At 38.3% G+C, this 24,426-nt stretch overlaps 1 protein-coding gene across 4 annotated transcripts; it reads left to right on the top strand.

Annotated features, from left to right (window-relative positions):
• Positions 1-872: 872 nt before the first annotated feature.
• On the top strand, positions 873-22,744 carry rer1.S (retention in endoplasmic reticulum sorting receptor 1 S homeolog). Of its 4 annotated transcripts, none has more exons than XM_018227855.2 (7): positions 873-1,120; positions 10,945-11,032; positions 13,470-13,574; positions 13,680-13,779; positions 14,548-14,626; positions 16,493-16,628; positions 22,235-22,744. In XM_018227855.2, exons 1-7 carry the CDS (start codon positions 888-890, stop codon positions 22,361-22,363), a joined length of 870 nt encoding a protein of 289 aa, XP_018083344.1. In that variant the 5' UTR covers positions 873-887; the 3' UTR covers positions 22,364-22,744. The 4 variants fall into 4 exon arrangements, with proteins under 4 accessions (XP_018083344.1, XP_018083345.1, XP_018083347.1 ...); XM_018227856.2 differs by lacking the exon at positions 22,235-22,744 and adding an exon at positions 19,389-19,547; XM_018227858.2 differs by lacking the exon at positions 873-1,120 and adding an exon at positions 1,312-1,458.
• Positions 22,745-24,426: the final 1,682 nt, after the last annotated feature.

Here is a 24,426-nt window from a genome sequence, read left to right as displayed (position 1 = left end):
TATTTAGTATTACATTTTTAATAGGACCTTTATACATGCCATGGAATAATCTTTTGCAGCTTGTTATATTTTTCCTTCGCATTCTGTTATTAACATGTAATCCTTAAAATGTAAGTATAGCTCGTTTTTATTGTTTAAGTACGTCTTATTTATTTTCTTGAAGATGCATCATTTGTTGTTTAATGCACACTGACCATTCTATACCTCCCAACATTTTGGAAATAAAAAGAGGGACAAAAAGGTTGGCGCTAGGGTGGCCACCTAACGGGTAAAAATGATGGTTGGTCCCAATGTTATTAATAGGGAAAAAAGATAAATATATAGGTATTTTTTTCCAGAAATGTGGTAACCCTAGTTGGCGCGCGTAGCGTTTTTTTTTCCAGCTATTACAGTTTTGCTAAAGAAGGTGAATTGCCCTTTAAGCTTTACTCATTTGTTTATCTCAAAATTGTTACAAAAGTATCTTATCTGCTGCTGTGGCTGTTCTGGGCTCTGTGCCAAAAGCCAATTAAGTTAGAAACTTTGTTTCTTTTTCTGGCTGTTCAGTGTAAAGAAAACTGGACTTTCCGGTACAAATGAAGGACTGCGGGTTGAGCTGTCAAAAGAGGGACTGTCCCTCGGAAAACGGGACAATTGGGAGGGTAATGGATCATTGCCAAAGTGTATGGGTCCCCTATTTTTTTTTTTCCTGGTTACACCACTGAGAAACATCTAGGCTACCCTGTGATACCGTTTTGGAAAGAAAATGGACAATGTTATTATTTTATAACACAGAACTTTGCTTCTCAGCTTGAATATCACAATTAGTAAATCACTGCAGAGATGTCAACTGTAAATCCATCCAGTTCTGGATTGTTTCAAATCGAATTCCTTGTTTGTCACACTAAATGGTGGCATGGCATATATTAATGAAAATCATAGAATCTCCTGACAGCTCTGCTGCTGTGTTGCCCAGGAAACCCCAGCAAGAGGATGTGAGCAAACAAGTCAGGCCAAAACCCGCCAATCCGATGCGAGGTCATCGCGCATTCGGTTTACGCTACTTCCGGTGCCGGTGGGCTGGGATAGTGACGTGTACTGATCGGGAGTTCTCAGTTCCGACTCGGGCAGGACCTAGAAGGTAAGGACAGCTACCGTCTCTAGGAGAATGCCGAAACGTTATTGGTATTTAGTCTCCTACGCTGACAATAATTGTGCGTCCAATTATGAGGCGTTCCATTTTCAAGTATTCAATCGCTGCCAAACACTTTGCCCTGCATAGTCGGTAACGCTCAGAGGGAGAGGCGGAAGTGAGTTGGTCAGCGCTGAAGCATGCTGGGAAATGTAGTTTAGTGCGTTGCCCAAACCATTGCTATGGCATTGTAGATAAACTACAAATCCCAGCTGTTAAATGGCCTTGAAGAGAGGGACTCCGCTCCCATCATTCTTGCTTTATTTTATTTCTTACACGTATTACAGGTTAGTAGATTCTTAGCTTGTTCCATGCATGGCTTTGGAATACTGTATTGATTTCTACAATTACACGGCTCCGTTGGGTCAGCAGTGTGGCTGATGTGTGTGTGAAACTGAGAGGGACAAAGGGTGTTCATGCATACATTTCTTTATCAAGTTTGTTTTGTAAATGATCTTTCAGGTCCCTCCCAGTTTACAGTATACCTTTCACAATCAATGGAAAAGATAGGCCCATGTATGTACAACCATTGTGGCTTTGCTTGTTTAGGAGATGATTAACAATTGACCAACCAAAACTGTCATCCCTGTTCGCCAAATCATTTTTTAGATGGGGCTGGGACCTGGACTGAGAATTAAAATAGGCCCTGGCATTGCAGGTACACAGAGGCCCAATCAGCCCATATAGAGGCCCAAACAGCCCTCACCAGCCCACTAAATACTGACTTTCTATGGCACCTTATAGCAGCCCCTCTGGCATTTGCCAGAACCCACAGATTGCCAGTCCGGGCTGGCTGGGAGGTCCAGCATATGGCACTCCATTTATATACTATGCCAACTAGAATCAGAAATCCTAGCATACGGAGACTATGGGGATATATAATGAATACTGTACCATTGTAATATATATTCTATGTCACCATGACCAAGTGCCTTTGTAGATAGGGTTGCCACCCGGCCGGTATTTTACCAGCCTAGCCGGTAAAATACCTGCCAAGGCCAGGGCCGGTATTACAAATTTACCAGCAATGTAGCTGCCGGTAAATTTGTAATACGATTAAAAGGAGCCCTCGGCCTGCCCCCAATCCCCTGGAACTTACCTTTTCTTTTGCCTCTTCTAGCGTCCGTTGCGTGGCCCCGTCCATTTTGCCGTCACAGCCCGCCCCCCACCAGCCGCTAAAGCAGTTTAAAAAAGGTGGCAGCCTTATTTGTAGAGGTCATAGAGCTTGTAGGTGACTTCTGATATCCTGATATGTAGTACCCCAGTATATAAGGTATTTTTTATAATAAACAAGTTTCAGTGTCAAGTGACAGAAATAACATTAGTCAGCACTGATTATAACCATTTACCATCACCAACCACAGTTTATATAGTGAATAAAGTACCCCCTCTTGTAAAATAGAAGGATATTATAAGTTACCGAGGAGTTTCATGACCATATAAAAACAGGAGGCTGAAGGTAACTAATATCCTCATATTTTACAACTGGGGTATTTATAATACACAAATTTCAGTGAGTCATGTGACAGAAATGACATCAGAACTCACCGTTTATAACGGATGACATCAGAACTCACCTTTATAAGGATATAATTTACAAGATATTCATACTTTTGTGTATTATAAGGATATAATTTATAGGAAATTCATGGCTCTTGTGTATTATTACAAATATTTCCAAGCAACAAGGGAACACTTCCGGGCACATCCATGTCTGATAGTAGCCTAAAGGCCCCCATACACGGGCTGATAAAAGCTGCCGACAGAACGAATCAGTATCTTATTGGCCCGTGGGTGGGGCCATCCGATGGGCTTCCCCGTTCGATATCTGGCTGAAAGTCGGGCAGATCTCGATCGAGCAAGTTAAAAAATCCAGTCGGATCGCGGTCACATCTGTGCGTTTGTGTTCCCGCAAACCCGACCTCCCATATCGGAATATTATGATCTGATCATTGGGCCCTAGGATCAACCCAAACCCACTTCAATGTGGACATATCGGGGAGAGATCCGCTCGTTTGGCTACATCGCCAAACGAGTGGATCTCTGTCTATGGCCACCTTAAGATACAATAGCATATAAAAAAAATTAAGAGAAAAATAATTTAAACAAATCTGACTAGTCATGGCTGTTTGAAGTGAACATCTTGTGACTCTCATAGACATGCCCATCAAATTGAATACTGTTCACCAGGAGCAGACAGGATTCTTGGTACTTGTAAAATAAAGTAATATGTGCTGATCCAGATTTAGATTAACTTCTATAATTTTCTTTTGTTTTGAAGTTACACCTTCAGCGAAATGGAAACACAGAATGCTTAATTTAAATAAATAAATAAAAAAGAGAGAGAGAGAAACTACATAGAGTTATGGCAATATTGTTATCAACTGGGCAAATTAGCTGCGGTTGTAATACATTTATGCTTATAAAGCTTTGCCTCTAAGTGCAAAATAATGTTGCAATATGAACCTTTGTTCAACTGAGCATAAAATGTGTAAAATAAAAAAAATGTGTAAATCTCAGTTTACTGGACTTTTAACCCTTAATGCCTCTCTCCCCACCCCAGTAATCAAGGGAGTTTGTTTACATATAGATAATCTTTGCTTAACGGAGACCCTCCCTTCTCACAATTGCTGTCTCGCAAACAAGTGGATCGAGTACAGGACCAAATTGGGCTGATCTGAGGTGAATCTTATAGGTGAAAAATCAAAGTACAGGGGGTTTAATATGATTGATAATTAGCTGCTTTCTCCTTATTTCAAAATTGCTCTGGAAAGCAAAGGAAGTTGGAAAATGAGGGATTGTGATTTTGTAAGGTAGGATCTACATTTGGAAACTTAAGGGCAACTTTTGTCACAGGGGGCTGATGCTCGACCCGTGTATAAACACAGACCGAGAATCAGCCGATCTGCTGGCCTTTGCATTTACCACTCCTGCATGGCTCTAGCCTAAAGGTGGCCATACACCGGCTGATAAAATCTGCCGATGGACCAAAAGTCGGCCAGATCTCGTTCAGATGGGACTAAAAATCCTGTCGTATCGCGGCCGCACCTGTTCATTGATGCGGTCCCGCGACCCGACCGCCCGTTACAATTTGTTAGGATCCGATTGTTGGGCCCTAGGGCCCACGATCGGATCAGCCTGATATTGCCTGGGGAGAGATCCGCTAGTTTGGCGACAGCGCCAAATGAGCGGATCTTTCTGTGTATGGCCACCTTAAGGGAAAAATATCCACTTTTTTAACGCTTTCAGTTGGCTTGTTTAAAAAAAAAAAAAATATAAAGGTGCATTAATGCTGTTTTAACTTTCAAATGAAAAAAATCTTTTATTTTACACAAACTACCATGATTCCGTGTCTCTGGGGGTTTTTCATTTTCTTGCACCTAAGTGTTGTCTATTACTTATTATTGACTATTAGATCTGTGTTTTAGCTCAATTGTGTTTCAGAGCACAAAATGCTATATTTTGATACATTTGTTGTGTTCAGAATATAACAAAAATGTTGAAATGAAAAAACATACTTGGGTTTGGTAAAAAATGCATATATGTTCAATATATGTGGCACATGGGCTGAATATGGAGGCACTGTAACCACAAGGTAATATTATTATTAGGGATGGGCGAATTTGACCCATTTAGTTTGGCAAAAAATTCGCCGCCATTGAAATGTTGCCGACGCCCATTAAAGTCTATGGGCGTCAAATTTTTTTTGTTGTGTAGCGAATTTTTTTGACGCGCGTCTTTTTTTTTCAACGCACGACGCCATACAAGTCTATGGGCGTAATTTTTTCTGCGAAACATCCCTAATTATTATTATTATTATTATTAAGTCTTTTTAGAGCGCTGTAAAATGAATGTGCTTATACAAAGGAATCACATGAATTACATAAATACATATAACATACACAGTAACACTTAAAAACCTATTCCAGTACAAAAGGTTAGGAAGGCCCTGTGCAAAAGAGCTTACAATCTAGAGGGGAAGGGAATGAGACACAAGGGACGGGAGTGGGTAAAATAAGCAGGTGAGAGATGTAGCATATGGTATTGCATTTGGTAGCTAAACAGAGTGAGCGTAGGCTTCTTTAAATAAAAGATCTTTTTTAAGCAGAAAGGTTGGGAGCAAGTAAGACAGACTGGTAGAGAATTCCAGAAGATGGGGATCAACTGTTTTGTAAACAAGCCTTTTAAATAAGACATTTCATATATGATTTTGTATATTTTTGTATCCCCGTCCAGTAGTGTCGGCTACATCCCTAAAATGATTGTGTTAGGGGCTGTTAATTCCTCTTTACAGAGAGCAATATAAAACCTAAACTGAACACACACAGGCTATATCCTTTGTCATTTTTGGTCAGGTGCTCAAACTGCATGAGACGCAAATAGCACTGATTTAGTTATTCAGTTTCAGTTATTTAAAACAGTGGAAACATAGTTTTGCCTGAAGCAAGACTTGCTGTTAAACATTTACTGGAAATTAAAATGTTATTATATAGCATTTCCCAATAATTCCTCCTTCATATAATTCCTGCAAACGAATCAATGTATCACAAGCAAGAGAGGAAACACCTTTAGTATGAGCAAGTTGTATTATGACCATAATATATCTATAAAAAACAAAAGAATTCTTACAGACATTTCCTATTACAGGTATAGGACCTTTTATCCAGAATGCACGGGTCTTCCTGATAACGTATCTTTCCGTAATTAATTTGGATCTTCAAACCTTAAAGGGATTCTGTCATGATTTTTTTGATGTAGTTTTTATTTCTAAATTACACTGTAAATAATTACCTCTACAATATAAAATTTCATTCCTGAACCAGTAAGTGTGTATTTTTTACTTTAGTAATATTGGTATGTAGGCAGACATCTCAGGTCATTTTGCCTGGTCATGTGCTTTCAGAAAGAGCCAGCATTTCAGGATGTAACTGCTTTCTGGCAGGCTGTTGTTTCTTCTGTGTCACAGTGGGACCTGGATTTTACCATTGAGTGCTGTTCTTAGATCTACCAGGCAGCTGTTACCTTGTGTTAGAGAGCTGCTATCTGTTTACCTTCCCATTGTTTTGTTGTTAGGCTGCTGGGGGGGGGGGGAAGGGAGGGGAGACATTGCTCCAACTTGCAGTAAAGAGTGACTGAAGTTTATCAGAGCACATATCACATGACTGGGGGCAGCTGGGAAACTGACAATATGTCTAGCCCCCATGTCAGATTTCGCTCTTTTGCGAAATAGATTTCAGTGCAGAATTTTGCTGGAGTCGCACTATTAACTGATGCGTTTTGAAAAAATTTGTTTCCCCTTTACAGTATCCCTTTACGTCTACTAGAAAATCATGTAAACATTAAATAAACCCAATAGGCTGGTTTTAACTCCAATAAGTATTAATTATATCTTAGATTGGATTACATACAAGCTACTGTTTTATTATTATTATTATTATTATTAGGAAAAAGAAATTGGATTATATGATTTTAATGTAGCCTTTTCCGTAATTCAGAGCTTTCCGGATATTGGGTTTCCGGATAACGGATCCCATACCTGTATACCAAAAAAGGAAAAGTGGCATAAAGTACAGTGATCCCTATAACATTAGAATTTAACCACCCTCATGCACCATGTGCATATATATTAAAGGGGAACTCCAAACCATCTGTATAGCAAATAGCAAAAGACAGATACCGTTTTATATTTAGATTATGTTTGCTACATTTGAATTAACTTTTGTAATGTCTCTTGGAAAGCTGCTTTGAATCAAATTTATTTTTCAGCATGCAAAACATATTTTTGTGTTTTAAAGGAAAAGTTCAGTGTGAAAATAAAAACTGTGTAAATAGATCGACTGAACAAAATAAAACATGTTTCTAATATAGTTAGTTAGCCAAAAATGTAATGTATAAAGGCTGGAGTGACTGGATGTATAACATGTCAGTCAGAACACTACTTCCTGCTTTTCAGCTCTCTTGGTTTACACTGACTGGTCACCCTGGCTATCAAGCAGTTACCAATCAGAGACTTGAGGGGGGGCCACATGGGTCATATCTGTTGTTTTTGAATCTGAGCTGAATGCTGAGACAGGTAACTTGTAGTCTTTTAAGGAATGTTGCTGTAGTAGTTGGCCTCTAATTTCAAGAACTGCATATCTTGAAAATGTGGCTAAAATGCCATATTTTATATATTGCACTTATTGCATCAGCCTAAAGTTTCTCAACAGCAGCAATGATCCAGGACTTCAAACTTGTCACAGGGGGTCACCATCTTGGAATGTGTCTGTGACACTCACATGCTCAGTGGGCTCTGAGCCGCTGTTGAGAAGCTAAACTTAAAGGAGAAGGAAAGCTCGTCGGCGCTAACCCCCCTCCCCCCTCCCGTGTATTGCCCCCCCTCCCTCCTCCCCCCTGGCCTACCCCTCCCGCTGGGCAAATGCCCCTAACTTGTTACTTACCCTTCTGCGCAGGTCCAGTCCAGGGAGTTCACAGGCGACATCTTCTTCCACGCGATCTTCTTCCTCCTTTGACCGGCGTTTTGGCGCATGCGCAGTAGGATCACTTCGCCGGCGAAAAGATCCTACTGCGCATGCGCCAGTCAAAGCAGGAAGAAGATCGTGTGGAAGAAGATGTCGCCTGTGAACTCCCTGGACTGGACCTGCGCAGAAGGGTAAGTAACAAGTTGGGGGCATTTGCCCAGCGGGAGGGGTAGGCCAGGTGGGAGGAGGGAGGGGGGGCAATACACGGGAGGGGGGAGGGGGGTTAGCGCCGACGAGCTTTCCTTCTCCTTTAAGGGTCGTAACTAATTATGTAGCAGAAAATGAGGCTGGCCTGTAATATAAGCGGATGCTACAGGGCAGAATATTACATTCTGATGCTAATTGCACTGGTTTCTGTGCTGCCATGTAGTAATTATTTTTCAGCCTTATATTGTGACATTTATGTTCTATGTTGACTGTATATTTTGAGTCAGTCCCTAAGCTCAGTAAGTGATCTATAATGCTAAAGGTACAGAAGCCCAAAACAGAATGTACAACATTTCCAGCCTACTGCTTTAGTTAAGCTTTAGTAATCAATCTATTTATTGCAGTAGTAGGCAGGCAGATACCAGGGTGCTCTGTGGTAGTTCTCCTTGTAAAAACCCCTCTGGGTACTGCTACAGACAGGACTGGGAAATAACAAGTGATCTGAATTGATAACCAGCAAAATGATTCTCCATTTGTAGCACAGGATGAGCACAGTCAAGATGAACAATGCGATTAGTGAGTTACAAAGTTGTTTTAGAGACCAGTTTATTCTCTACACAGAGAACACTGTTGACAAAGACAATACAAGATTTACCTCTCAACATTTTGGAATTAAAAAGAGGGACAAAAAGATTTGCAGCACGGAGCATGTTGATATTTTTTTACCATGCCCATTTTGTGGCCACATCCCCTTATTACCATGTTCCTTTTACAAAATTTGGCAGGTTATGAAAGTTTGAACAAATTTCTGTGTTTTTTATGTGCTATTATTGTTTTGCTAATGAAGGTGAATTTCCCTTTAAAGGGGTAGTTCACCTTTTCGTTAACTTTTTAAAGGGATCCTGTCATCGGAAAACATGTTTTTTTCAAAACACATCAGTTAATAGTGCTACTCCAGCAGAATTCTGCACTGAAATCCATTTTTCAAAAGAGCAAACAGATTTTTTATATTCAACTTTGAAATCTGACATGGGGCTAGACATTTTGTCAATTTCCCAGCTGCCCTCAGTCATGTGACTTGTGCCTGCACTTTAGGAGGGAAATGCTTTCTGGCAGGCTGCTGTTTTTCCTTCTCAATGTAACTGAATGTGTCTCAGTGGGACATGGGTGTTGTTCTTAGATCTACCAGGCAGCTGTTATCTTGTGTTAGGGAGCTGCTATCTGGTTACCTTCCCATTGTTCTTTTGTTTGGCTGCTGGGGGAAAGGGAGGGGGTGATATCACTCCAACTTGCAGTAAAGAGTGATTGAAGTTTATCAGAGCACAAGTCACATGACTTGGGGCAGCTGGGAAATTGACAATATGTCTAGCCCCATGTCAGATTTCAAAAATGAATATAAAAAAAATCTGTTTGCTCTTTTGAGAAATGGATTTCAGTACAGAATTCTGCTGGAGCAGCACTATTAACTGATTCATTTTGAAAAACAATTTTTTTCCCATGACAGTATCCCTTTAAGTATGTTTTAGAATGACTAATTCTAAGCAATTTTTCAATTGGTCTTCATTTTTTATGTTATAATTTTGAATTTTTTGCCTTCTTCTTCTGACCCTTTCCAAATTTCAAATGGGGGTCACTGACCCCATCTAAAAAACAAATGCGCTGTAATGCTACAAATGTATTGTTATTGCTACTTTTTATTACTCATCTTTTTATTTAGACCCTCTCCTATTCATATTCCTGTGTCTAACGTATATCAGTGCATGGTTGCTAGGGTAGTTTGTACCCTAGCAACCAGGATGCTCAAATTGTAAACTGGAGAGCTGTTGAATAAAAAGCTAAATAACTCAAAAAAACACAAATAATAAAAAATGAAAACCAATTGCAAATTGTCTCAGAATATCCTTCTCTACATTATACTAAAAGTTCATTTAAAGGTGAACCCCTTTAAGCTGCAAGTCAGTTTCCCCAAGAGACCTGCTTATCTTAAATTGTTACTATTGCTTCTTTGTTTATCTTAAATTGTTACAAAGTATCAAAGTGCACCTGCTACGTATTCTAGGCTCTCTGTCAAAAGCCAGTTAAGTTTTAGAAACGTATCTTTTTCTGGCTGTTCAGTGCAGGAGATCAAAGAGAAAGTTGCTACATTTCAGTAACAATCCAGGACTGCGGGTTGAGCTGTCAAAATCCTGGACTGTCCCACGAAAAATGGGACAGCTAGGAGGTATGCAAGAAGCTTAGGAAGTGAAAAATGAAGACTACAGAGTTATAACACAGCTAAAACCATGATTACAGAGAATAGAATATTTACAAATAAAAGTGCAAACATGCAGACTACAGGTTTACAAGAGAGATGGCAATTAATGTAGAGAAAAAAAACATTTACATAAACAAGAATATGGATGTTAGTTCCTATAAGTCACCTGTTAAAAATCACAAACGTATCACCATTGGAGATGTTCTCAGTCCAGCAGATATTCTCTGATTGCAGCCGCAGGGCATTAGTACATGATATTTTCATTACTTTAAAACATTCATTTTTTTGGTGTTACTGTTCCATTAAGACTACTCAATATTACCGCCAGCCACATGTTGCACTTTTTCGATCTTACTGAAATCCTCATATTTTTTTATTTTCATTGTACTTCATTGTGGAACCGTCATTGATCTAAACATGCACCCAAATGTAATGGATAATCTCAATGCATTTTATCATTTATCTCTTGATGTTTTTGAGGTGGGTTTATTAGTGCGCTTCTTCACCCCACCCTAACTTTTTTTTTTTTTACTCTTCAACCAACCGAACCTTGGTGATTATAAGAAGTGCATTGAAAACTGTTGAAATATGCAGGACAAGAGAAAGCAGCGGCATGTTTGTTGCAGCTAAAAAAAAAACCCTGTAATAAAAAAAACTACTATTTATGAAAGACATTTTTGAAATATTTACTAGTGATTATTTACATTGTTTTGAAATAATAGTGGCTGCCCTTTAAATATAATTGTTTCTATGTACCCTATATCTAGCACATTGTTTTATTAGATCATGATGCTGCACACAGCACAGTTGTATTTTGTTTCTTAAGAATGTCATAATTATTGTTTTCGTAGAAACATAATGTCAGAAGGAGATAGCGTTGGTGAGTCGGTTCATGGAAAACCTTCAGTGGTGTTCCGGTTCTTTTCGAGGTTTGGACAGGTAGGTGCAATCATCACTGTTTACTATTACACGGTTTGTTCATTTTATATTCCCAAATCTCTGAAATATTAACCTTATCAATTATGGAAATTATCATAGTGTTAAAAAGTTAAACAAAAAGTTACTGTACAACCTCCAAACATTCGCTAACCTCTTACGCGTCATTTTCAGCACCATGTTTTGCACTGCAATTTAACATTTAAAATGTCACCCAGACACACAAATCTGTATAATAAAAGTCCTATTCAAATTGAACATGAAATCCAATCCAATTAAAGCAATCATAGCTGTTGTAAGCTCATTTTAAAATCTCAGCTGTCAATCAAATATTGTCTGCCCCTCCTCTATGCCTTAGGCATAGAGGCGGGGCAAACAATTACTTTCACTTTCCATTCAGCACTTCCTAGATGTCACTGTTCTCCACACCATTTATTAGTGTAGCAAGGACATCGAGATGGACATCTGGTCCCCCATTCTGGTGCACAAACAAGATTCTGAGATGATACAAGACTTGTCTTAATAACAGTGTCCACAAAATGGCTCCTGCCTGCTTGCTATAATTATGAATTCCTAACTGAAGGAAACACAATACAAATCATTTATATAGTGTAATTAAAGTTCATTTTGCTTGACTAATGTGACAAAATAGGATATTGAATAATTTTTTTGGGTGACGGGTCCCCTTTAAAAACTCAAATCAAAGCTGCATATAATAAAATGGTTGTGTAGAAACCAATATAATTAGAAAATTGTGAATGAAACATGATTGGTGTATGTAAACTCGCCAACTGCTGGTTTCTATGCAACTATTTTATCCCCATTGTTTTCGATTGATAGTCTGTTGAGTAGTGATTGGCGAATCTGACGTGTTTCGCTTCACTATGGCAAAAAAGTCAGAAAATGCATTGCAGTCAATGGGTGTTTTTCGCACAACAAACCGTGCAATATTTTTTAAACTGTACAACATTTTGGTTGTTTTTTCTCTGCGAAAACGTGCCCTGGCAAAATAATTTGCTCATCCCTACTATTGAGCAAAACTCTTGTGTACAATAGAGGCTTTTCTGTGTGTTTGTGTGCATGTGTAAATCAATGATTATAAATACAGTAGAACCCCCATTTTTAGTTTTTTCGGGGTCAATGAAAAAATGGTGTAAGCTCTGGAAAAATGCGAAGGAAATGCTTTATGCATTATATATTATTGGGACCACCACAACAACAAAAAACAGTGTAAAATGAGGGAGCACTTAAAAACAGGCTATGTAAAGAGTTAAAAAAAGCCCAAAGTCCATCAAATTCAACCCCTCCAAATGAAATCCAGCACACATACCCCCACACTGGAACTATATATACCAATATCTATATTTATTGTAGATATTAATACAGGTATGGGATCCGTTATCCGGAAACCCATTATCCAGAAAGCTCCGAAATATGGAATGGCCGTCTCTCATAGACTCCATTTTATCCAATTGTTCCAAATTTTAAAAAATGATCACCCTTTTCTCTGTAATAATAAAACAGTAGCTTGTACTTGACCCAAACTAAGATATAATTAATCCTTATTGGAAGCAAAATCAGCCTATTGGGTTTATTTTATGTTTAAAGGATTTTCTAGTAGGCTCAAGATATGATGATCCAATTTACAGAAAGATCTGTTATCCAGAATACCCCAGGTCCCTAGCATTCTGGATAAAAGGTCCCCTACCTTTATCACAATAGCCTTAGATATTATGTCTGTCCAAGAAATCATCCAAGCCACTCTTAAAGGCATTAACTGAATCAGCCATCACAACATCACCCGTTCTTATCTGCTCCTATGTTTCTTTCCAGTGACAGGCACTGGCCTGTGTGCAGGTAAATATAGTGGATTTTAGTGCGGAAACACAAAAGTATGTATTATTGCACAAGTATCCACTCTGTGAATTACAAATGAATGTCTCAATCGTTACCACATACACAGAAAAGTAGTGAAATTGCTCTCTCGGCTAGAGTACATAGTAGCCCCTCATCAGTGCTGTCAGATTCTTTTCACAGTTTTTTAAATATACGGAGCAGTGGTCATGTGACATCTGTACAAGTTTTTGTGAATACAGGGCGACAGTCTAAGGCTCCTGCAGACATAAATGCCAGTGTGCTTGTTGCTTTGTACCAAAAAAGAAAAATGCCAGCAGTTTTGTGTTGCAACATTTCCCAAGATATGTACCTGTTACAAAAAGCTTGGCCATGGCTACAGAATTTATCTTATCCTTATATGAGAGCAAATTAAAGTAGCTAAGCTAGTTGGACAGTCCTGCTTTATATAGGTTTCAAAATGCAGAAAGATATGCACTGGCTGAAAAGCAAAGTATACCACCGTGGTAATATGTATGTAAAAATAAATCTGTGTTAATATTGTTCTATTCTCTTTAATTTTCTTGTGTCGCTAAATCTCTTTCAGATTTACCAATCATTTCTAGACAGATCCACACCATATGCAGCAGTACGATGGGCGATGACACTGAGCCTTAGTTTAATTTACATGATAAGGGTGTATATACTACAGGTAAGTACATTTCCAGGGTACACATTGCCTGATGGCTGCTTGTTTCTATCATGCAGTATGTGGATGGATTTGTTTCATTTAATACCTGTTTTATTTGTATTACAGGGTTGGTACATAGTGACATATGCCTTGGGTATTTACCACCTAAATCTGTTCATAGCATTCCTATCTCCAAAGGTAGATCCATCTCTAATGGAAGACTCAGGTATGGCTCCAATTCTTTTTTTTTTTTTTTGTATATTTAGGGCAGAGACACACGCTGCGATTCAGGGAGATTAGTCGCCCGGCGACAAATCTCCTCTTCTTTGGGGCAACTAATCTTCCCGAACTGCCTTCCTGCCGGCTAGAATGAAAATTGCCAGCGGGATGGTACTCGAAGCACTTCGTTTTCTGAAGACATCCGAAGTTTCCTCTTGAAGCGACTTCGAAAAATGAAGCGCTCTTGAGTGCCATCCCGCTGGTGATTTTCATTCTAGTCGGCAGGGTGGCAGTTCGGGGGGAGATTAGTCACCCCAAAGAAGAGGAGATTTGTCACTTTATGTCAGGTATTTCAGTAATCTTGCATGGTTAACCAAAAATTACAAGAATATCCAACCAACAATGTTTTTTAATTGGCCTTTTAAGGGTAATTGTAGCTAAAATATAATGGAAATAATGAGCTGTAAATTCAATGAAATACTATAAAATTCACACAAACATCTACCAAAAATAGCCTTCATGAATTAAAGCCTTGAATTGCGATATTTCCTAATGAGTAAAATACTTAGTAAAAAGGTTCAGGGTACTGCCTTAAAGTGAGTGATTTTGGAATTCCATTATATTTTTTTTGATCTTCCGTGCCCAGTTCTTCTCTCAAGATTGACAATGTATACAGTGTGCTGAACGGAGGTCTTCTGTTTATTGACGCTGGGTCTCCTACTTTGAATTAGATTTCACTAACTCAAAAATATTCTTTTTTTTTTTTTTTTAATAGATGAGGGACCTTCATTACCCACTAAACAAAATGAGGAGTTTCGGCCATTTATCAGAAGACTGCCTGAATTTAAATTCTGGTGAGTAACTTAATGTGTGTGACGTGTACAGGGCTCCACATTTCATCATCTAGCACCATATTTATTCATGACTACATTTTTGTAATGGTGCATGTCTAAAACAAAAACTAATGTACCTCATCACACAACAGTTTCATACCATTTTATAGCTCAGCTTGCTTTCTGTTGCCAGTAACTGGCCCTCCAGCAGTACCCCCTGGCTACTAGTTTTGAGGGATGTACCAAATCCATCATTTTTGAATTTGCAAGGCTACAGAATCCTTTACAAACCTATTCAAACAAATCCAGCCAACAGTGCTGTGATCAGACTGAATCTCAAATATAATTCAGGATTTGGTGCATCCATAATAGGTTTTCCAACCCTGTTACCTGCCCCCTTGCAGCCCAGAACAGTTTTTAGTAGAAACAATAGAATTCTACCTGTATCTGAAGATTCAGCACTAACAATGGCCGGCCAGGTTCAAGTGCCTTCAAGGGTGGCCAATCAAAATTTTGATTGATCGTCTCCCACCATACACACACCTAATATCATACAAAAAATTGTTTTGTACCGTCTATGGCCACCTTTAATCTTAAAGGTGTAGCGTTATTATTAAAAAAGGAAATTCTCTTTGAAAAGTACTGGCCTGTTAGTTTGACATCTGTAGCTGTAAAACTGGCTGAACAAAAGATGACAAAGAATGGTAAATGGAACATTTTCTAATTGGGCCGATGTTAGTGGTCCTCTGCACATTACTGTTGAAAACGTCTGGTTTAGTAAACTGGATGTAATCCTGTGTCCTTCAGAGGCCTTGTAAACCCTGATAGCATGTAAGGTTTTCTTAAAAAGGGAATGTCCTCTAATTACTATGCAAAATAATAAGTAGCATTCATTGAGGGCCACTGGTATGCTGTTAATTATGCTTCCATAAGCAGATCATGAAACATTTAACAGCAGAAATTCTTCTATACTGTATATACCCTGAGAATTTGTGACCAATCTGTGGGAATCTTAGTGAGTATGGCTACATGTACTTCTTTACAAGAAAAATTCAGAGCTGTTTTTTCAAAAGATTTTCTTAAAGGGGGACTATTGAGAAAATGAAAATTTAATATAAGCTTCATCACACTGAAATAAGAAACCTTCTAAATACAATCAATTACATTCTTCATTGTTTCTGAAATAATCAAGTTTATATTCACTATTCCTCTCTCAGCATCTTTCTCTTCATTCTGTCTTCATGCAGGAGTTGGGTGTCAGATGAATGAAACAATATATCTTACAGGGGGGCTCCTTTTGCCTAGAAGATGTATTAGAGCTCACAAATCACCAAAAATCCTGTCTCTCTACATGTAGAATTTGTGCAAAAAGCAGTTATTTTGTTAGATTTTGTTTGTACTGGAATCAGTTATTTGAATGAGCTCTAATTCATCTGAAGGTAAATGAAGCCCCCTATAAGATATACTGGATCTAACTGTCAATGAATATCTGACACCCAAGTGCTGCATGAAGACAGAATGAAGAGAAACAGATGCTGGGAGAGGAATAGTGAAGATAAACTTGATTATTTCAGAAATGAGGCAGAATATTTAATTGATTGTATTTACAAAGTTTCTTATTTCAGTATATCAAATTTTCATTTTCGCGATAGTTCCCCTTTGAACTTGCTACAGAATCCAAAAAATGTGAGTTTTTATTGAACAGTATTATTATATAGCTTGCACTATATGAATTTCATGTAACTGGATTTCTGTTGAAATGTACGGTTTATGCTGTTATAAATCTAGCTCTAATCAAGCCCACAGCTGTATAGGTTGGTTGATATTATGAATAAAACATGCACCACGGATATACAATCATTCTGTCCTATTTTGTTTGCTTTGCAGGCACTCGGCAACAAAAGGAGTTGTCGTTGCAATGGGATGCACTTTCTTTGATGCTTTTAATGTTCCTGTGTTTTGGCCCATCCTCGTTATGTATTTTATCATGCTTTTTTGCATCACCATGAAAAGACAGATAAAGGTAAGGGGAACTAAATAACTGGTCCTTCCATGAACTGCATGAGACCGCTCACTAACACCACTGGATGTTCTGCTCTGGGACTGCAGCAAATAGAAGGTGCAATGTTCTGTGGTCATGGGGTGTTTGTTTACTCGTTCATCATAAGATGAGGTTGAATTGCATAATTTTAATTATTTATTTAAACAGTAGAATTATAGGAGTATTTATCTTCCAAACACTTTTCAGTTTCAGTGCTTTCAGATTGTAACCAGGATGACTTTCCCTGACTATTTTTAATTTTCTACCATTTTTTCTATTTTGAAATGTAATTTCTAATTTTCCTTGCTCTGGTTTTGATGAGTAGCAGCTCAGGTTGCCAACTCTTTAAACTGTTGCAATTCCTACACTAGTTCATACATTTTCCAGCAGCAATAATACAATTTGTCAATAATAAAAAATTAAAAGCCATTAAAAAGTCATTGTTTCTGGTGTACCATTAAAGAAGAAAGTGTTTTTAAGGAATCACAGTATATTGTAGTATTGCCTTGCACTGACAAAACTGGTGTGTTTGCTTCAGAAACACAACTGTAGTTTATATAAACAAGCTGCTGTGTAACCACGGGGACAGCCATTCAAGCACAGGATACACAGTAGATAAGCTCTGAAGAATCCCATTGTATAAATGGCTGCCCCCATAGCTTGTGTATATATAAACTATATTAGTGTTACTAAAGCAAACACACCACTTTTTTTGTTGTTGTTTTTACTGTTCCCTTAAACTGAAAACCTTTTTGGAAGGTGAACTACTTATTTAAAGGATATTTATACATCTAGAAACATGAGATAAACAGAATATAGAGCTAAAATGACATTCCAAATGTTCTTTTTTTTATCCTTATAAAGAGGTAATGGAGCATTGTTTAGATTTACATTTAACCAACTCACCTCTTTTGAACTGAGCAGGTTTAATTGTAGATAATAAGATTTGTACAGGTATGGGATCCATTATTCTGAAACCAATTATCCAGAAAGTTCTGAATTACAGGAAGGCCATCTCCCATAGATTACATTTTAATGAATTAAGTTTTTTTCCTCTGTAATAAGAGAACAGTACCTTTTACTGAATTCCAACTAAGATGCAATTAGTCTTTCTTGAAGCAAAAAAATCCTATACATAATATTATGTATTACCCCAATTATGGAAAGATCCCTTATCTGGAAAACCCCAGGTCCAATACCTGTATTACAAACTACTCCCTTACAAATAAGGAGGGCTTTTCAACTTGCAAGAAATAGATGAAAATATGGAGTTGCTTAAATTCTCTGTTTGTCCTGTTTCACAAGAAATTAACTAGTGAACAAGGGGTTGTACTGCTGCTTTAATTATAAGTTCAGTATCTAACCAATTGGAGTATTTAGGATTCATAAAATGAGAGCATTACTGTAACATCCTGCCTGGAGTTGAACCAGTGACCTAGTGTTTTCTGGCTGTCCCTCTGCTCTACTTGATCAGACCACTATGGTCCTGGTTCACTCCTATCAATATCTTTATAATTGCGAGTAGGCTTTGCTTGTTTAAACTGTTGCCAATTTGGTCTCAGGTGATCAGTATAAGTCATAGGTCATAGGCTATAATACATCTGCAAGGAAAGGAAACCCCCCCATAAGATATATTGGATCTAACTGTCAATGAATATCTGACACTCAACTGCTGCAAGAAGACAGAATGAAGAGATACAGATGCTGAGAGAGGAATAGTGAAGATAAACTTGATTATTTCAGAGACAATGCAGAATATTTAAAGGGGTGGTTCACCTTCAGGTTAACTTTTAGTATGTTATAGAATGGCCAATTCTAAGCAACTTTTCAGTTGGTCTTCATTATTTATTTATTTTAGTTTTTAAATGATTTGCCTTCTTCTCCTGACTCTTTCTAGCTTTCAAAAGGGGGTCACTGACCTAATTTCCATATGCAAATTAGGGGTGGGAAGGGGAAAATATTTTTTACTTCCTTGTTTTGTGACAAAAAGTCATGTGATTTTCCCTCCCCGCCCCTAATTTGCATATACAAATTAGGATTTGGTTCGGCCAGGCAGAAGGATTCGGCCGAATCCTGCTGAAAAAGGCTGAATCCCGAACCGAATCCTGGATTCAGTGCATCCCCTAGGCCTAGATTAAACATACATATAGTTTAAAGGAGAAGGACAGGTTAAAATTAAGTCAGAAAGGTCTATATAAATACACCAGTAAACCCTCAAAGTAATGCTGCTCTGAGTCCTCTGTCAAAAGAAAAACTGCATTTCTTTCTTTCTATTGTGTACACATTCTGTATCAGACTTTCTTCATTCAGCTTAAACTTCAAGGGCTAGGGCTTGAGCATGCTCAGTTTGCTGTATTCTGAGCCCAAAACTATGAACAAGTGAGATATGGCAGGAAGTGATGTCACACCAAGCTAATATGGCAGCTGCTATACTAAACAAACAGAGCACTTCTAGAGCTGTTTACTCCGGTATGGTAAAGCATTCTACAGAATAAATATAGTGTTCTAGCTTGCACTATTGTGGCTAATCTATTGGCGATAAACTACCTTGATAGCTTTCCTTTTCCTTTAAGGTAAAGTTAATGATAAGTGGTACAAATAACTTTTGCCTTTTTATGGGATCATGAATAAAACATTATATACTTTTGGTTCTGGGAAAGGCAGAAATATGTTTAGATATGGCTTGTTAAGAAAATGCAAGCACCCGAGAAGTTTAACCCTAGCCTTGTCTTTGTTTTCCAGCACATGATAAAATACAGGTATATACCCTTCACACATGGCAAGAGGAAGTACAAAGGAAAGGAGGAACCCGCACCCGGGAAGCCGTTCTCCAGTTAAAAGAAACTGTCTCATTTTTGACTTTCTTACATAAAAATTAAACCAACAAAAAAAAAAAAAAAAGAGGAAAAGAGTTTTGAGCCATTGTAACAATGCCTTTTTATCCATATAAGCCTAGGTGATTTTAAAGCAGTTAGTGCAGTTGGCCATTTAACTTTGTTGCTAAGTAAATCCTGATTACTGCCGTTGTTTTTCAGTTCTACAATGGAAAGTACCACTGAGAAATGGGTTCCTCACAGCAAGTCTGTAAATATGTAACATCACATGGCAATATGTCTGTAGATTTGCTTTCTCTTACCAGATGACTATGCTCAACAGAATGTGCCCCGAAGGTGGAGGGGAGACAATAACACCCCTGTTTCCGCCTTCATTTTTATAGACCCTGAGAAAGCCGTTTTTGGTATCTCAGGCATCCCTTTTCTGGAAATTTCTCTTGAGAGACAATAATGGCCTTTGTGTTTTGTTTTTTTAAAATTAAAGTGGGAAGTTCACATTACATATAGTATGATGTGAATATTTGTCTTCATTTTTATGGCTGTTGATTTAAACTCGTATTCTGTGGCACTCCATTTTGGAATTTAAAGGGATACTGTCATGGGAAAACATGTTTTTTTCAAAACGCATCAGTTAATAGTGCTGCTCCAGCAGAATTCTGCACTGAAATCCAATTCTCAAAAGAGCAAACAGATTTTTTTTACATTCAGTTTTAAAATCTGACCTGGGGCTAGATATATTGTCAGTTTCCCAGCTGCCCCAGTCATGTGACGTGTGCCTGCACTTTAGGATGGAACTACTTTCTGGCAGGCTGTTATTTCTCCTACTTAATGTAACTGAATCAGTCTCAGTGGGACTTGGCTTTTACTATTGAGTATTGTTCTTAGATCTTCCAGGGAGCTGTTATCTTGTGTTAGGGAGCTGTGATCAGGTTACCTTCCCATTGTTCTGTTGTTAGGCTGCTGGGGGGGAAAGGGAGGGGGTGATATCACTCTAACTTGCAGTAAAGAGTGACTGAAGTTTATCGGAGCACAAGTCACATGACTGTGGGCAGCTGGGAAATTGACAATATGTCTAGCCCCATGTCAGATTTCAAAATTGAATATACAAAAATCTGTTTGCTCTTTTGAGAAATTGATTTCAGTGCAGAATTCTGCTGGAGCAGCACTATTAACCGATGTGTTTTTTAAAAAAAAACGTGTTTTTTTTAAACAGGTTGCCATGGGTTACTGCCCATGGGCAAATTTGCCCAGTCTTGATAAATGAACCCCAGTGAGTTTTTTATGAGTTTCTCTTACAACGCTGCATGGAAGGGAGGTGGACACACCAGTAATCAGAAGGCTGTGAGTAAGTGCCTTACTTAGTATGACACAAGGCTGTACTACTATAGCCTAGTGAATGCAGATGTGCCCACCGCTGAATTGTTTTGTTGTATGACATCTAAAGTTAAAAGGTGGCACATATTTTAAATACGACACCTGCCCCCCCCCCCCAACAACTTCCTTTTAGAAATTATCCCGTGAGTTACCAGTTTGTGTAATTTTTAAGCATATTCCCTAATCCGCTAAATCCATGGCCACATTGAAGTCATCTGCCCGTCTGCCCCAACCCTTAGGGTGCAATTTATCCCAGCAAATAGGTGGAGGTTTGAAGAAAAACCACTGAAAAATGCTGAAGAGGAAAGCAAATCTTTCAAACGAAATAAAATCTAGAATGAAGACAAACTGAACATTTGCTAAGACTAGGGCATTCTATAACACACTAAAGTTAATTTTAAAGGTGAACTATCCCTTTAAAGCAGAATGATAACCTAAAGAAATCAAATCAAATGTGCATGTAGTATGAAGGGCTGGAGAAGAATTCTTTTCTATTTGCTACTGTAGCTACAATTACAGCTCAGCTTTAACTTTACAAGCCATGGAGATTTGAATTGGATGGGGAGTTCGGGGCGACTAAATCTCCCCGAATCTGCCCATCTGCCCCAACCCTAACAACCAACTAGCTGCTAAAATTCCATCCTGGAGATAAGCTTGAGTAAATCTAAAATCATTAAATATCAAGGCCAATTGCAAGTTATCTCGGAAATTTAACGGTAAACTACCCCTTTCTTATTTGTTTCTCATGTTAATGCTAAATGTGTTATTTATAAACCATGCAGTAAATATGATAACTATGCTGAGTAGCTCCTCTGCAGTTACCAGTTACTGTATTTGCATCATTTGGTTCCAGTGAAATATACTGTAGGGCCCAAAGGGGGATGTCCAGGCTCTGATGTTTCTTATGAGCAATCTCTGTCTATGGAGATTATCAGGAGAATAATTATAGTAATCGGCTCTACAGCGGTGCTTTGTGAAATGCATCTGCCTGTCATGCAACTGCCTGTTGTGCCAATGATGGCTGCAAGTGTCCAGGCTTACTAATGACCCCCAATTCATTTACATTTGCTGTATAGCAAGCAATACAATTTTCACCATTGTTATCACGGCAATGATTTTTTTTTTCCCTCCAATGGTTCGAAATAGTGTCTTGGTTTTTTTTTTTATTGTGATTGAAGTAAATATATAAATATATATATATATGCCTATTTTAATTATATTGGTTTCATTTTTTTTTAATTATTTTTATTTGAGCCATCCCTAAATAAGATGCTTGTTAAGATTATCAAAATGGACGAGTACATTTTTAGGGTGTTCACAACCATTTACTTTTGGTACCAAATCAGAACCTTGTGTTTATATTTTTTTATTTTCGTTTAGATCGCGCTCAAATACTCAAAATTTCTTGTATTACACCAAAAAATAAAAACAGCAGGAACCAGGCACACGTTTGTTTTTTCCAACTGTAAATCTATCCTAAAACAACTGGACTTGCTGAGTAATCATTGAAGACGTTTCACTACTCATCCGAGCAGCTTCTTCAGTTCATGTATCCATCCAATTAGATATACCATGACCTGGATGAATGAAAATCTTCATAATCCTATTTCCAACTGTAAAAATTTTTTTTTCTTTTTCCCTTACTGTGACGAGGTCTCAAGTCTGGTATATAGATTTTATTATAATTATTAAAATTGTATGTACAGAGCCAGAGGCATTTATATGTAATACTCTTGCCCTTGAGTGAAGGAGAGTGCTTTGTTTTGAGTTAACCATGTTATTAATGTTGAAATGTGGCAGCTAATGAAGAACTATAATTCTGTTGCAAGTTGCTTCGTACATGAGAGTGTTTTGAAATATTCATAAATATTGACTTGTTTTGTTACTGTCCATGTTCTTAGTGGTAGTATGGTTATTTATTTATCCCCTTCACAGCATATTGTCCACCTGGGGATTATTAGTGGGAACCCTTATCCGCAATATCTTGAAAGCTCAGAATTATGGGAAGGCATCTCCCATAGACTCAACTTTTATTGAATCATTTTTTTTTTTTTCAAAGTAGTTTTTTTTATCTGTAATTAGTAAGCTGCATAATTCTATATAATGTTTAAGGGTAAGGGCACACGGGCAGATTCGGGGAGATTAGTCACCCTGCTGACAAATCGCCTCTTCTTCCGGGCGACAATCTCCCCAAACTGCCTTCCCGCCGGCTATAATGAAAAATCACCAGCGGGATGGCACTTGCGGTGCTTCGTTTTCCAAAGTTGCCCCCCGTGAGGCAACTTCGGTAAACGAAGCAGCCATGAGTGCCATCTCGCTGGCAATTTTTCATTATAGCCGGCGGGAAGGCAGTTTGGGGAGATTGTCGCCCCGAAGAAGAGATTTGTCAGCGGGGCGACTAATCTCCCCGAATCTGCCTGTGTGCCCTTAACCTAAAAGTTTTTTTAGTAGACAAGGTATGGTAATCCAAATTGCAGAAAACCAAAACTATGAAATTGTTTAGATCATGCAGCTAAATCAAAAGAGTGGGCTATCCTACCTGCTTTGCAAAGATATAGAGGGGGGAACTGGGCCATGGAGGAAAAAGGGTAGGTCGAAGCTAGTGGACAACACTGTAAACCAGAATTAGGCCACCATTAAAGATAATCATTTTATTTTGGGATTGTGACAAATCCAACCCCTAACTTACATATGCAAAAGCAAGGAGGGGTGGAATCTGCACAAAAAATGCCTTAATCATGTGATCTAAGTAAAAAAAAAAAAATGTAGGAATTCAGGATTCCGTGCATCCCTATTTAGCACTAACTACATTCATCTGGATATACAATACATTAAACTAACGAGACTACAGGCCCAATGGCTTCATGTAATCGTTAAAGGGCACCTGTTGGCTAAATATATTATTATATTATCCCCAACCAAAGGTGCTGGCTAAAACAGCCTGCATACCGGTTGGGGGTAACAGCTTTAAAAAAAAAAAACAATGCCCCCTGCCAGCCCTAGGACACCTTCACGAGGATGGAGTTCCATGTTGGGGCACATGTATGTGCGTAATGAGCGAATGCCACACCTTGCTCATTATGCACATATGCTCGTTCCGGGAGCTCCCTCACTGTGCAAGTGTTTTAGCGCTGATGGGGGGTGGGGGAATTTAAATAAAAAACTACTGTTGTCTGCACCTTTGGTATATTTAGCCAACAGGTGCCTTTTAAGCTTAAATGGAAAAAGGATGTTCATTAGTCACGGAGACCACTGAACATCTTTCTTCTGTGGCTCCTCTTAATATTCTGAACCTGGTAAACCGCAAACGAATTGAGATAGATATATCCCCACAGGGCTCTAGCATTGTAGTCACTATAAGGCACACCCCGTTCAGGTAGCTGGGCTATCATTTAACTATATATGGGTTAGGGTCAGCAACAGAAGTATCACCTCTAAACAAACCCCACCAACAACATACACAGTGGCACTCCATTCAATATCATAGAGGGATAGAATACAAATTGCCAGGTTGTAAAATGGAAATGGTGCAAAAAGTAATGATTTGTTTAGCTGATCCAAAGTCATTTTTA

This window comes from Xenopus laevis, chromosome 7S (genome assembly GCF_017654675.1).
Source record: "Xenopus laevis strain J_2021 chromosome 7S, Xenopus_laevis_v10.1, whole genome shotgun sequence".
NCBI lineage: Eukaryota > Metazoa > Chordata > Amphibia > Anura > Pipidae > Xenopus > Xenopus laevis.
The sequence above is the reverse complement of the archived record's forward strand: the minus strand, read 5'-3'. Positions and strand labels throughout refer to the sequence as shown.

Excerpts from the sequence above, each read along its gene's own strand:
- rer1.S (XM_018227855.2), top strand. The coding sequence starts at position 888 with ATGGTGGCATGGCATATATTAATGAAAATCATAGAATCTCCTGACAGC. Across the intron at positions 11,033-13,469 it reads TCTTTTCGAGGTTTGGACAG|ATTTACCAATCATTTCTAGA; the intron begins GTAGGTGCAATC and ends AATCTCTTTCAG. Across the intron at positions 13,575-13,679 it reads TAAGGGTGTATATACTACAG|GGTTGGTACATAGTGACATA; the intron begins GTAAGTACATTT and ends TTTGTATTACAG.